This window comes from Vigna angularis, chromosome 2, assembly GCF_016808095.1.
Source record: "Vigna angularis cultivar LongXiaoDou No.4 chromosome 2, ASM1680809v1, whole genome shotgun sequence".
Lineage (NCBI taxonomy): Eukaryota > Viridiplantae > Streptophyta > Magnoliopsida > Fabales > Fabaceae > Vigna > Vigna angularis.
In genome coordinates, this window is record NC_068971.1 from 39653303 (window position 1) to 39667999 (window position 14697).

The 14697-nt window shown below is 29.3% G+C and overlaps 2 protein-coding genes across 2 annotated transcripts; both read right to left on the reverse strand.

Annotated features, from left to right (window-relative positions):
* Positions 1 to 1705: 1705 nt before the first annotated feature.
* On the reverse strand, positions 1706 to 4144 carry LOC108328723 (protein PHOSPHATE STARVATION RESPONSE 1). Its single transcript, XM_017562618.2, has 7 exons — positions 3481 to 4144; positions 2901 to 3069; positions 2741 to 2817; positions 2627 to 2666; positions 2252 to 2306; positions 2054 to 2123; positions 1706 to 1940 (listed from the first exon to the last, which is right to left on the reverse strand). The coding sequence occupies exons 1-7, from the start codon at positions 4039 to 4041 to the stop codon at positions 1824 to 1826; spliced, it is 1089 nt and encodes a 362-aa protein (XP_017418107.1). The 5' UTR covers positions 4042 to 4144; the 3' UTR covers positions 1706 to 1823.
* Positions 4145 to 8712: 4568 nt separating this feature from the next.
* On the reverse strand, positions 8713 to 11873 carry LOC108323469 (uncharacterized). Its single transcript, XM_017555941.2, has 6 exons — positions 10861 to 11873; positions 10556 to 10769; positions 10359 to 10475; positions 9828 to 9882; positions 9661 to 9730; positions 8713 to 9172 (listed from the first exon to the last, which is right to left on the reverse strand). Exons 1-6 carry the CDS (start codon positions 11452 to 11454, stop codon positions 8963 to 8965), a joined length of 1260 nt encoding a protein of 419 aa, XP_017411430.1. The 5' UTR covers positions 11455 to 11873; the 3' UTR covers positions 8713 to 8962.
* Positions 11874 to 14697: the final 2824 nt, after the last annotated feature.

A 14697-nucleotide genomic window follows, 5' to 3' on the forward strand; every position in this document is an offset into this window, starting at 1 on the left:
CTCCTCTATTTCATTATCTTTCTTTTTCACTACCTTTTTAGTCTCATCAGTCTTTTTCTCTTTTCCTTGTTCTATTCTTCTTTTAACTTATATATAATTAATGTATAACAAATATTATCATATTTGGTGAAAAAATTGTCACCTATTTTACTAACGTATTTATCGAAAAATTTTAAAGAACTTTAATTACTAACAAATTTTTAAAAAATTCAATTACTGACAAATTTTTAAAATAAATAATTACAAACATATTTATCAAAGAATTTTAAAAAAATTAATTATCAACAATTTACCTACTACACATTTAAAAAAAATTATCGATAAATTTATTAATAGATTTTACCACAAAATACTCAAAGTTCAAAATGGAAACTTCGACACTCATTTATCAACAAAATTTATTGATAAAAATATTCGTCGATAATATAAATTCAAAGTGGATTTTACTAATAAATTGATAGATCATCAATTGCCGACAATGTTTTTGTTGATAATAAAAAATATATATTGACATATTGGATCCATTATTTAAAGATATTTTTGTTATTAGTTAAAATTCTAAAATCATTCACTAAAATTCCTTAGTAAATTTTATTTTATGGATAAATTTTTTCTTTCTTAAAATGTGATCGGGTAATTTAGCATTTTTTTGTACTGTTTAGTCAATAATAATTGTGTTCCAAATAATATTTAGTATTTAATAAGGAGTGAGTATTCCAAAGAGCACTTGGTGTCAAGAATGATTATGTTCAAAAAACACTTAATCTCAATCAAGAGTGGTTGTATTCCAAATTATAATATTTGGCTTTAATAAAGGGCGATTGTTTTTCAAATAATACTTTGGTCAAATTTGACGTGATCAAGTCAAAAAGACATTTATGCTTAGCCAAAAGGTGAATAGGGGTCAAATAAGGTTTAAATCAATCTATTTTAATTGAAGGTTAAGTCGAGTCAACTTGAATCAAATTGAGTCAAATCAATTAAGGTTGAATATATTTTAATCAATCAAATCGAGGTCGAATTAGCTCGAGTTGACTTGAACTAAAAGTTAAAATAAGTCGAACTAAATTAAAGGTCGAACTAAATTAAAGGTCGAACTAAGTTAAGTTAGACTCAAAGGTGAAGTTGAGTTCTCCGTAAAATAAAAATTAAATTGTGTTATTCAAACAACAAAATTGAAATCTAAGATATTTCAATTACACCATCCAAACTAATTATTTAAGAAATGAATATAATTCAATTGCAAGTAATTCAATTACTAAATATTTCAATTTTTTAGAATTGTTTTAAAGTTGTTTTTTCGTACATAATGTAAAGGATTGTTGTATTTAGTGCAATTTAAACTAAAGAAGTAATTGTTCAATACCATCATGATTAATATAACCATCATGATTATAGATATTTGTTAAGTGGTTTTTAAGTTTAAATCAATTATACAAAATCTGAATTTGTTAAGTGAACTGTAAGTTTAAAACAATCCTATAGAAAGATCATATTTACATTAATTTATATATTTTAAATTAATCTTATAGTTAATGTAAAGAAAAAAGATAATTAATCATAAATAAACCATACAATAAAAAGAATTGTCAAAAGTATTTATATACGACCCTCACTTAGTGAAAGTGTTTTCGGTTTTTCTCTTTATGTGTGAATGAATGATGTGAGATTTGTGTGGGAATGCAGAACAAGATGCACATAGACATGTTTACGTTTTGAAGTTGCTGCCAAGAACTCGTTTCTCACACTTACATGTTTGATTGTCTATTGCAAGACCAAAGGCAGCAAAAATAAAGTATCTTATCAAAACAATTGAACCATGATTAGGGGACAGTTGCTTCGAGTTCTGTGTCCAGTTTGGGTTTTTTCTTTTGGTAATCAAACATTACTTTGAGTTGCTGGCTCTGCTGTTGAATTAGCATTTGGAGATTTCGTTGCATCTAGGAAACAAGCACAAGATAGTAAAGGGTAAGTCATCCAAATGCTTGAGTTTCATAAAAAATTTCATTCATGTGTCAGTAGATATTTTCATCAAAGAAATTCTATGTATTACCTCTAGTTGTTGGCAGATATTCCTCCGAACCTCTAGTTGCAGTTGCCTTGATTCCTCAATTTGCATGTGGCTGCAGAGTTGAGAAAGCAGGTTAACTGTTTGATATTTTAGTTGAAAGATCTCTTGCTATTACTGCATATAAAAAAAGGTATCATAACAACACAAAAGTGTAGATTGTTGTAGTTTAAGTAATGCTACATTTTCACTTGAAGCTCAGCCACCCCATCCATTCTCTGTCCTTCCTCGGATTTTTCTGAAAGGCAAAGTGGTAACTGTAAGGTATACCCCAATAGCAATGAAATTATAATTCATAGAAGCAAACAAAAAATGTTGTAGGGTTGGTTGTGTTTGGTAGAAATATTTAAATATCAGAAGGCAGAAATTGAGGAATCATAATGATATGTATCCGGACTTAAGGTGTGTCCAAATACATTTCTCTAATTTCCACCTTTCTGTTTTCACTCCAATTGAGCTTACCAATGGTACAGTTCAAAAGAAAGATGTTTTGAGGAATTTCAGAAGGTATATGCATTACGGTAATATAACACCATGGCAATGACAGAAGTAATTTACCCTGCAAAGCTTTGTGCATGTTTATTGTAGACCTACACTTCTGCAAGGCACATGTTAGAAACATTAGTGAGACAATTAGGTGAAACAAAATTGATCACTGGAATTGGATTTTACCTGTAAGTGACTTTTAACATGAGAAATGGACAGCAAATCTGATTTCATCATATCTAGTATAGCCTTAGGTTTTGCCTCTGCGATTAACAATGAACAAATTAAGTAACAAGAGGTTTCTTTGTTGTTTTTTACTTTTAAGTGTAAACAATAGTTAACTTACTTTCTGGACCACCAAGACTGTTAACAATCATCATAAATGGCTCGTGTAGATCGTCGGTCCATTTTATTCTTCTTTTGCCTCTTCTAGAAGCAGAGTTGCTAGAAGTTACACAGGCAACCCCACAAAGTCTATGAGGAGCTTGCTTTTGTGGCTTTGTACATGATTCCAACTAATATAAGACATATTGCATCTCATCAGCACAAAAATTCAAACTATCAGGTAATGATGTGTGTCTGTTGTATGAACCATTTTTAAGTTTCCATGAGTTTTACCATCAGAGAGAATTGGTTGGAGTTCCTAAATCCTACACAAAGCGTTGGGTTTATCAAAACTAAGTTAAGAACATATGAATGGGTTCTCCGTTTGATATCATATATATAAAAAATTAACCTGAGTGTCAACGATCAATCATGCGCCTATGAATTTCTATACAAGGGAAGACTGATAATTTTTTCTCTAAGCGAAACTAAGATGAAAAGGGTTATGATGGAGGCTCTTTTCTCTAAGGAGTTTTCACATTAAATCATGTATATTCAAATGGAATCAGAAACTACTAGCCACACACTGAAAAAGTAAGCACCTGGTTTCTCTGAAAGGAAATTTCAAGGGGCCTTTCATCCGTGGCAGCATCATCTCTGAGTAATTTATCTTCTTCTTGGGAAAAGTGATCGTAATATGGCATACCATCAGGCTGCATGCTGCTATGTTTTTCAGAATAGGAAGTAATTTTACAATATTTTTCAGAAGAAGAAGGACAATCTGCACCAGTGCTGGACGACAAGAAAGATTCAGCAACCGGGCACAAGGAGCTTGTGAATTGAGACGAGGGTGGATCTTGTTTGGTGGTAAAGTTATCCCCAGAGGCTTGGCAAATATTCAGCATGTTAGAGTCAAAGCACCAAGCAGGAACTTCGATCTGATGCTGATGATGAGCATGTTGTTGAGCTTGAAAACTCACAAGCCCTTTTGTTGCAGTTGCACAAAAGCCTTGTGGGGTTTGAATTTGAAGAGGAGTGGTGACAATGTTGAAAGGTGAGCTTTTTGGCTCAAGAATTTGGTCTGATCCAACAACCTTGGCTAGGTTGCTAATCCCCATGTATTCCCAATCAGTTCCGTACATTTGGGAACTACACTGATACATGCTTCTCTACTCTCTCAAAACCTAACCTAAAACACCTAAACTCTTGCCCAAATTTAGTTACTCCATTTCTGTGATGCTCATTTATATGCTAGAAGAGAAAAGGTATTAACAGTCTCTTATACAAGACTTCAAATAGTTTTTATTTAAAATAAAAGGACGTGTGGGAGAATAAAAATATGTAAGGGATGAACAGTGTGAGGAAAAGTTAACAATGTATACAGACATAGTTGTGTCCTCGTACAAAGCGAATTTCTCAATGCATTAGGACATGGTTTCTGTCTAAGTACATTCTGACCTATGAAAAGTATCAAGCATTGTAGCATCACAGAGAAACTATGGACAGACATTCTTAATTCATTGATGCAAAACAACTATAGTTGTTTATTCTACTCAACAACAATTAGAACAATGCATTACTTTGGACAGGCCGGAACCCCCCAATCTTCCAGTCATTTTTTACATATCTCATGTGAAACATTTTCCGTTATTCAAATTAGATAAAATTATTATTTTTGCACCGCCAATATATATTTGCTAATATATTTATATGATCTTCTGAAGATAACATTATAACATAGTTATCAAATATTAAAATAAATAATGCAACTTGAATGGTGTAATTAGAATGATTTGAACGAAGAAATAGTTCTCTCACTAAGTTATAATTTACTTTTTATGATAAGGGAAACGACGATACTTTTATAATAAATTACAAGTTTATTATGAATTTTAATTAAATTTGGCATAGCATAAAGATACTATTACAGGTCACTTATAACTGGTATAGTAACTTTTTTTATGTCATTAGTCTGACATTACTTTGTTTTGTGCTGATCATTCTCACCTCTTCACTCTCATTCTTCATCTTCGACCACTGGTTAAAGGTTTGTATTCCTTTGGTTTTGGTTTTTACATGATTAAACGTAGAGTTGGTATTATAAGGTATTAACTCTTTTGAATCTTTTGGGGATTTAATAATTGTATTGATTATTAAATATATGCAGAGTTGGTTTTTATTTGATTAAATGTCTAATTCTTTTGGGGGTTTTAAGTATAGATTGTTTAAGGAACGCTTTCAATGTGCTAATTATCATCTGTAGTAAATTGTTTATCTATAACCTTCAATAAATTCTTCACATTATCATGTTCATCAGCAAAAACTTGAATTTGAACAAAGATTTAGGTCTTTATGAATGTTACATAGAGATGATTTGAACTTTTTCCATTTTTCATGAGAATAATTGCCTCCACAGTGTTGATCTCATTAATACGTGGTTATTCTTCTTTCATGATAGAATATATAGTCAATGCTTATCCAGCCCAAATGAAGAACTTTCTCCTTTTTTTTTTTAGTTTTCATTCTTTAACTTGAAACTGTCAGATCTTATATAAAAAATATTCATAGATTGATAATACATGTTTAAAATCATAATTTTACAATATAATGATCATCATGTTTTACCAATGTAAATATATCTTAATTAATGAATATAGTAATATAAAACACTTATATTAGCTAAATAGTCGTATTCAACTTGACTTAATTTAATTGGATAGTTAAAAATACAATCCAATAGATTATTCTAACCGATCGCAAAAAACATAAGAAAATTCCTATCAACATATTTTATAATATTACTTATAGTAAATTAAAATTATATATATATATATATATATATGATTTTAATTAATTAAAGATGCTTTATTTTATAATCTATTAGAATCATATTTGTCAATAAATGTTAACATTAAGGGTGAAATTTTTGCATTCACCTCAAACAAAAACAAATAATAACACATAAAATTGCATCTATAATATGTATATTTTATCCAAACTAAAAAAGTAATATATACAATATAGTATATTAATATCTAGAATAACAAGTATACAATATAGAATAAATCATGCCAAAATTTAATATGAATAATGCTATATGTAACTTTAAACGTAGTAACACTTCAGATATGTGTAGCTTAATTAGTGATTTTGTAGTAGCTTTTAACTGTTAGGTACCCGGTTTAAATTTGATTGGTGTAAATATTGGATTATTACTATTATTAACGGTGAGAAAACATTTTAAAAAAGAAAGAAACCGCCTTTTTTTATATTTCAAAGCATAAATACAACATAATTACAATTTTTGTTCTATTTTATGTCTTTCTTCTTTTGTAAAAAAACAAAGAATTTCTTACATCTATATTTATATAATTTAACTCTTTACTAATAAAAGATATTATAGAAATTTTTTAAAACATTAGACATTTATTTACACATAATTTTTTATATAATTTACTTAATAACCATCTAGAATATTGTTGTTACGAATTGTCATTTGTGTAGTTACATGTACATTAGTACAACATATTAAAACAAAAGGCCTTGGATTACGTGCACGTGACTTAAAAACTTTGAATGAGAAATTCATAATCTATTTTCAGCTAAACAAAAAACTACTTTTTTTTATCAATAATGGCAGCAATAAATTACCTCTGAATAAAAATTTGTGTTAACTCCAATGTTAAAACCAAATCCTCCTAAAAACATATAAGTATTATAGTAACTTAAAAATTAAAAAAAAATTTAAATTCAAAGATTTCTGCAAACAATAAATTATTTTTTATAAATAAAATTGGAAACACAGGTATCAAGACGTGAGTATCATTTACTAAAAGGAAAGATGAGAAAGAAATTTTTTATTTGGGAACTATAAACCCATTAAATGTCATTTTATTAAGATCTTAAGCAAAATGAATTTTTATTTCAAAACTTAAATGTTTGTTCAAAATTTAAGGAGACGTGAATATCATTTAGTATAACTTTAGTAAATAGTAGCGAAAACACGTGTGCGTGTTTATTTTTCTTCTATGATAATAACAAATATTATTATTATTATTATTATAAAATTAAATATAAATAATTTATAATTATATTATAAATAGTTTTATTTATTTTGTATATAGTTTTATAATTAAAATATAGATAAATTTAAAATAACGGTTAAATATTAAAAATACAGTTACTAAATAGTAAAACTAACAAGATAATTATTTTAATTTAAAAAAAATATTTAAAAGATAAAATTGAAAAAAATATGTGAACATCAAAAAGTTAAATATCCTTTATATAGATATATATAATTTTGTTAATTTTTTGCCAGTATAGTATGCTTTTAATCTTTCTAAAATATTGTAATTTCAATTTTTTTCTCCCTCTTTTAATTTTGAAATTTATTATTGTTTTTCAAAAATTCTATGCAAATAATTCCCAATATAAAACACCATTTGAAAGACTAATAGTATTATATTTTGAAACCAAAAGGGCTTAAAATAAATAAATTAAAAAAGGTAAAACCATGTTTGAACAGGTTTAAAGATTCCAAAATTATATTTTAGTGTATAATTTGAATGTGATAAATTCATAAATATTATTGGGACATTGTGAAGAAAATGGTTAGCAATAATAAGAGAATATATATAAAGGTCGAAGAATGAAATGCCAAAGAAGGACGGCCACAAGAAATAAGATTCAATAAAAACAAGGCTTCGAGATTCCGGTCTATTCAAGGTTCCCTCCCCAATTAATTAACAATACAATACGTCCCTTTTTATGTTTTCTATGCTAAATATTTTCATTTTTTTATCATTAATATATAATACTTTTAGCAAACCTCTCAACAATAACAACCATAAATAACTTTTAATATTTCTCATTACCTTTACAACATATTACAAAATTAAAAGCTTTTTCTTAAGCTTAATTACCTAATTCATCATTTTTTAAATAATTAATTGATATATATAAACAGAATTTAGATTTAGGACGACGTTTTGGTATTATCCATTTACCAGGTTTTCAAAATACACTTATAAACACTAACTTTAAGGCTTTAAAATGTATTAAACTTTTTTAATATATTAATATTTTAAGGACTCAGTAGAAAAAAAACAACAAAGAATCTAGTTTCATATAAATATATTGTAGAGCCTAGATGTTCAATTCTAACAATCAATATTTTGAAAGAAATACATGGGTTTGTCATGCAATTTTAAGATATAAAAGATTATTCGTTATAATTAAATTTCTCTATACTGATTAAAAAAATTCTTAATTAGTGTTCTACACATTTGTATTAATTCCATTTTCTAAATACGAGCATTATGATAATTGAATAAATAATCAAATTCTTATCTATTTTTTATTCTATCAAATCAATTATAATTATTGACTTATTTTTCATCTCTTCTCATTAACAACTTAATTTCCACTCTGTCTTTTTTTTCCTTTCTTATTTTACTTCTTCACTTTCAACAGTTCATATTTGGGGTCAAATTCATCAAAAGAGGAAAAAAGGGAGTAGAAAATTAAAATAATAATCTCTTGTATTAATAATTTTAATACAATGAGAGAAATTAGAAATGTTAAAACTGATCAATCCAAATTCAACTTAATTTATGAGAAAAATAAGATGAATTTTGGATTGAATATATTTTAGGATCATATTGAAAATTTTGGCTTAAACAAATTCTTAGGTTCCGCAATCAAGATACGAGGATTGATTTTAGTTTTAAGAAAAGTAAAATCACTCTTTAATGCTTCTTAAATTTGAGCAGCCAAACACAGAACCGACCAAACCAAATCATATGTAACAGCTCAAAACAAAACAAGAAAGAAACACAGAACGAGCAAAACAATGGCTTCTTGCTGAAAAAACACATAAGACTCTGCTTACAAAGTTTATTCCCTCCTCCCCTAGTAAAGCAATGCTACTTGTTTGTTTCTATAGAATATATAATGTAAGCACTCTAAATTATGTACTAATTCATATAGAGTTTGCATATGTAGGATAAACAACAATGCTATAACAAAATCACAGGATGTAAGCATGCAGAAAACTGTAATTTTATACATAACCATATCAGATTATAGGCTTGGAGAGGCTTGGGAAGTGAAGAAGGAATTGTTGGCTCCTTCAGAAACAGAAACTTCACCATCTTTATGAGTAATTGTTGTCTCATCAGTGCCTGAATCTTGAGTATTTGAGAGGTTATTACTTGTCTTTTGCTGCTGGTCAAACATTTTTTTTAGTTGCCTTCCTTGTTCCTCAATTCTCAGCTGCAATTTTCTCTGAACCTGTAACACCAAAGTAAGTTATATGAAAACTTAAGTGAGGACAGAGTGTTAAAAGAATCCAAATATACCCTCTCATTCACTACTTTTAGCATCCAATTCCTCAAAATATGTGCCTAATTGTTATCCACATTTTAGCACATGACAGTGCAATTTCACATCATCACCTATGCCAAAATGGGTATGTCTTGAATCAGAGAAAGGCCAAAATAGAGATGTCTAGAAGTTTGTTTGTAAAAATGATACTTTATCTTCTAAGTATGTGAGGTATTGGATTTCATTGTTCTTCTGTGACTAAAATCTCTACATCATTTCTTCGATCTAAAGCTGGTTGAAGGTGAAAAATTGTGAAATTCAACGTTTAAGATTCAAGAAACTTTCAGCTGGTTTGGCCAGTATTCAAGTTTTTCTTACAAGAGGAGGGAAAGGGTCACAGATTAAGTACAATGTAGGAATAAAAATTCACCAGAAAAATGATAGCGTGGATATACCTCTAGTTGTTCGTGAAGACACCTTTGAGCATCTAATTGAAGCTTAAGTGCCTCTCTAATTTGTAAGCCTCTGAAGATCAAGAACAGTGTTAGTTTGGTAGATTACAAAACGAACTAAGAAACTTGAGGAAGTACTATTACTACAGGAATATATTAAGTAGCATTACGTTTTGACATCAAGATGATGCACATTTTTTATGTGGCTTCTTTTGTCTGATTTCCCTGAAACAGAAGAAAGTTTTCGGTTCAGTATGTGGAGTTAACCTGATATTTGAAAGAATAAAAGAACAAAGAAGATCATGAATAACTTGTGGGAAGAATAACGCAAAGGAGAACAATAGGTCATATCCTAAAGGAGAAGAAAAATATAAGATGTAATAGGTTTTGTGATAGAGATAGATTAAGTGTTGTATAGAATATTATGAGCTGTTGTATGAATAACATAACTCGTACGAAAGAGATCAAGTCAAACTTTCTACCATGTCAGGGAAGAAATGCAGTTATTCTGCATTGGAACTTCTGCAATCTACATTAGTTTATTTAAGTCTCAACAACAATTAAAGAATCAAAACAAAGGGAAAAAGAAGGTATTTCATCATTTGTGACATGAATGTCACTAAATTCAGGCACAAAGAAATGTACATGACATGAAAAAGAAACTACACTGCAAGTCTGGTAAATAACAAAATAGAATTCACCTTGACTAGGCTCTGGAATGAATTTTGCAATTCTATATTTCTGCAGATGACTTTTGACATGGAAGATAGTCAAACCATCTGTGTCCATCATCTTTAATATAGCTTTTGGTGTTGCCTCTACAGTCAAACAGCAACAGAGGATTATCAGATGTTACACAGATGCATAGCCAATTAGAAAATTTAGTTAAGTTACATACGCTCAGAGCCTCCAAGGCGATTCACACACTCAACAAACTTCTCATGAAGATCCTTAGTCCATCTTATACGTGTTTTGCTTGAGACTGCTGCCCCATTAGAAGCAGAGTTTCCAACAGTTGACACACTTCCTGCTGAAAGTGTTGGAGATAACTTCTCGATCTGAGAAGAAAATCTCATATGTGCAACAGGTAAATCAAAAGATCCACGAGCAACCTGCAAACAAGGAAATTAACTTCATAAAGAATCTTCAGTAATGGACACATGAAAAAATTTTCATGTGGGCTTTGCCAAAAGGAAAACTTACCGTGCGATCCTGAATTCCTTTGTTAGGAAATGAGGAGCCCCTGATGACACCATCAATGAACAACTTCTGTTGTTCAATTGGAAGGAACTTGGTGGTGGGAAAATTCCCACATGAAATTTTATTGAACTTTTCAGGGGATACACGACATTGATCATTATTGAATTGAGATTTCACTATGGACTGCAAAGTGTTTGAAAAATCATAGCTTAAGTCAGGTTGGTTTGCTGAGTCCAAGAAAAGGTTGTCCCTGGGAGATTGATACAAAGGGAATTCCGAGTCATTAATCTTGCATAACTGAGATTGAACACCAAGTTGGCAATCATATTCTGCAAATCCCATGCAGTTTTCGGCAGCATAAAAGGCAGAAGCTGGTGACTCAAAACGGCTGATAATGGTGCCAGATGATTTGACATGGCCTATGTTTGGCAACTGATCTGTGGCTTCTCTTCCAACCATCGCAAGTGGTCCCATATTCCAGGGCTGTCTGATATCAAAATATTGACAGTAATGATTACCAAACTCAGAATTAAAATCCCCACTTAGTCCATGACTTTGTTGAATCAAGCCTCCCCAATGAACCTTGTTCTCGTTCATTGACACAATATGGACCCAAAATTTTGATGTAGGATGGTAATAAGACTAATGCATATATCAATAAATAAAAGAACTCTTTGGAAGCACATAAAGATTGGGGAGGGGAGAAGAAGATTGGAAAGGTAACAATAGGAAAGCTCATAAAAATTATGTTTTATATTCCGAAAGGCTTGAGGTATAAGATTTGAATCTAACTGTCTAAATGCTACCGTGCAAGGTCATTAGCTATTAATTATTCTTGAAAAAAGGGATAAGAATGAACAATAAAGAATTGACATTAACGAAGTAGAGTACATGGAAACAAACAAAAAGTTTTGTCGAAATGTTGTCTTCACGTGAATTAAAACCAAATGCAAAAGAATCAATAGGAAAAGTAGGAACACTAAGCAACCTAAGTTAGATGGGTCTAAAAAGAGGTTAAGGGAAGTTCCATAGAGGACAAGTTCAACAACAAAGGTCGATGATGATGGGTCATAGATGAAAAACGGTCCCAGAGTAATATTAAATACCATTGATATCTTAAAAATGGAGAATATTGAGATGGCCTTATGGGCATCTGTAGTGTCATAATTAAATGTTAGATAAAGATACTGGCATAAATTCACATATAATAATACATCTGTTATTATTCCTACAATGGATTCGGATGAAATAACTTTAACCACACACAGGGATGACAAATATGTTATCAAATTAAGTCATGTTCCATTGCTTCCTGCCACTGCATCTTGCAAAGTGGGGTATCAGAAGTTACCAGAAAAGTGCATCTAATTTTTATATTCATCGTAAAAGCACAATGGAACTTTAACTATAAGAATCCCAGTAAAATTCAGTAACCTAATGGACTCTCCATTACATAAAGGTAAAACAAAGACACATATTCAGTGCATTCATATGCACTCTCACTTCCGTGTTGCTGTATATCTTTCTTTAGACATATTTCTTACCTCTATTTTCTTTTAATTCCTTCATTTTTATTTTCTTGGTGAATAAGGTTTTACTTGACAAAGGGAAAGGGAACGTGTTAGAAATGATGCACAATATATAAAATTAAAGAAAATGGAAATCAACACGTTTAATGTGGAAAACCTTTGATGGGAAAAATCAGGGGCTGAGGACGACCTAATTCATTCATCACATAAAAATAATTGGGAACAAAGGAAATATAGATAGAACATTTTATTCATCTTTTATTTGTGCCATAAGGTAGATTTTTCTTTGTTTTATGTTTCTATAGTGAAACATTGTCGCATTTGCATGTTTTTATCATTGGGGAGTGTATGAGTTATGAGAGGTTTTATCCTTTCTTGTTGTTTCTTCTAATTTGGATAAGCTTAGAAAACTTCTTAAATACACTTTATGCATTTCTAATCAAATTATTCTACATCGTACGAATCTCTTAAATAATTTTTCACAATGAAACTTATTATATCCCACATAAACTTATAATAATGCTTCTTTTCTAATACCACATAAACATCTCATCAAGCTATCAATAAGATACACCATTGGTTAGAATGGGACATTGTCATAAATATGAAGGAATTTCTTACAATATTGGAAAGGAGGCTGGAGAAGGTAGTGGGAGATAGAAGAAGGTGGAGGGAGGTGGTGAGAGATGGAAGAAGAAAGATAATTATATGGGTTTCAAAGTAGGATATGAATTAGATTTTGTCACATGATACTTGATATTAATTTAACATCAAATTAGCTCTATTTAATAAATATTAAAACTCAATTTTTGTAAAAAATATAAGAATTAAACTACTAATTAAGGCTTTAAATAATATAATACAAAAATTAATTTTTGAATTCTTTTTTTAAAAAACAAAAGTGGACTAAACCTCTTCGCCCCACCTCTGCCTTATAAAGTTTGATGAGCCACATAGTGTGTGGTAAGTGGATTGACAGGTCGAAAAATAACTTAATTTATAAGTTTATTTTTATACTTCCAACAAGTCTTATATTATAATATATATATATATATATATATATATATTAAAATATTATATAAGGTTTGTTAATTTATGTAACTTTTGTAACAAATTTTAGTTAACAAAAAAATCCTTATTTATAAAAAAAAAAATACTTTAAAGACTATTTTAATACATACTTTAAAGACATAAATATTTTAATAGTTTTTATTTTTAATTTAAAATAAAAAAAATAATCAGAAATTATTCAAATACTTTTAATCTTAAAACTCAGAATTCATAATATATAAAAATATTTTTATCAACTAAAATTTAATATACTTTAATAGATTACATAAATTAACAAATCCATATATATATATATATATATATATATATATATATATATATATATATATATATATATATATATATTATAATATAAGATTCTATACACAAAAGGATATATCTCAATACAAGATAAAACATACTTAAAAAAGTTAAAAGGGTATGTACATAACTGAAAGATAACACAAAACTTGTTGTTAAAAGACAAGACAAAGCATCATCTTATATAAGTGATAGACTATAGACAATCTAACTAAAACACCATCAAACATTTTAGTAAACCGCCTTATGTGTTTTTGATAAAATAATCATAATTTAGAATTAATACGCGAAGAAAAAGGTATTGTAAATTGTTAGAGATAAAGAACACAAGTAGAACATGTAAAAATTAAAATAGAAGTCAACGTCGATACTAATTAACCTAACTTGGGCCATGAACGAAGCTGCATTTGTGTTGGTGTTGACGTAGACTAATTGAATAATTTACTTTCTATATTACTTTATAATATTTATAGAAATCTATTTCAAAACATAAGAACGAATGTTGAATAGCACTAAAAAGCCTAATAAGGAAAAAATGTTGAGTACTTGGAAAAATCCGCATGGGATGATTCGAGTGGTAGTGGATGAACATAAAGAAATTCATGTTAAGTATAAACTATTGCAATGTCTGTCACATAGGAAGATGTTAATGATTTATTTTCTGGCAGCAACCCCAAACGTCATTATCAAGTGGTGGGAATCAAATTAATGGGCTTGGAGTTGAAAGTTTGAGTGTGGAAAGAAAAATTCCATAGTAAAAGTTCAGCTCAAAAGGAATAACCTACGTGGATTTAGAACCCTAAATTCACTCACTATAAAGTGCACCAACTCTGTCTTCTTCCTTCCAATTAAACCTTAGCTTAAAACTTCATATTCTAATCATGCTTGCTTCTTATTTTAATTACTGCTTTAAGATTCTTACTTTTGGCCTTAATATTAC

Coding starts and splice junctions, on each gene's coding strand:
- LOC108328723 (XM_017562618.2), bottom strand. CDS start 4,041: ATGTATCAGTGTAGTTCCCAAATGTACGGAACTGATTGGGAATACATG. Junction 3,070..3,480: donor TTTCCTTTCAGAGAAACCAG/GTGCTTACTTTT, acceptor GTCTTATATTAG/TTGGAATCATGTACAAAGCC. Junction 2,818..2,900: donor CAGTCTTGGTGGTCCAGAAA/GTAAGTTAACTA, acceptor TGTTAATCGCAG/AGGCAAAACCTAAGGCTATA.
- LOC108323469 (XM_017555941.2), bottom strand. CDS start 11,454: ATGAACGAGAACAAGGTTCATTGGGGAGGCTTGATTCAACAAAGTCAT. Junction 10,770..10,860: donor AAGGAATTCAGGATCGCACG/GTAAGTTTTCCT, acceptor CCTTGTTTGCAG/GTTGCTCGTGGATCTTTTGA. Junction 9,731..9,827: donor CATCATCTTGATGTCAAAAC/GTAATGCTACTT, acceptor CTTGATCTTCAG/AGGCTTACAAATTAGAGAGG.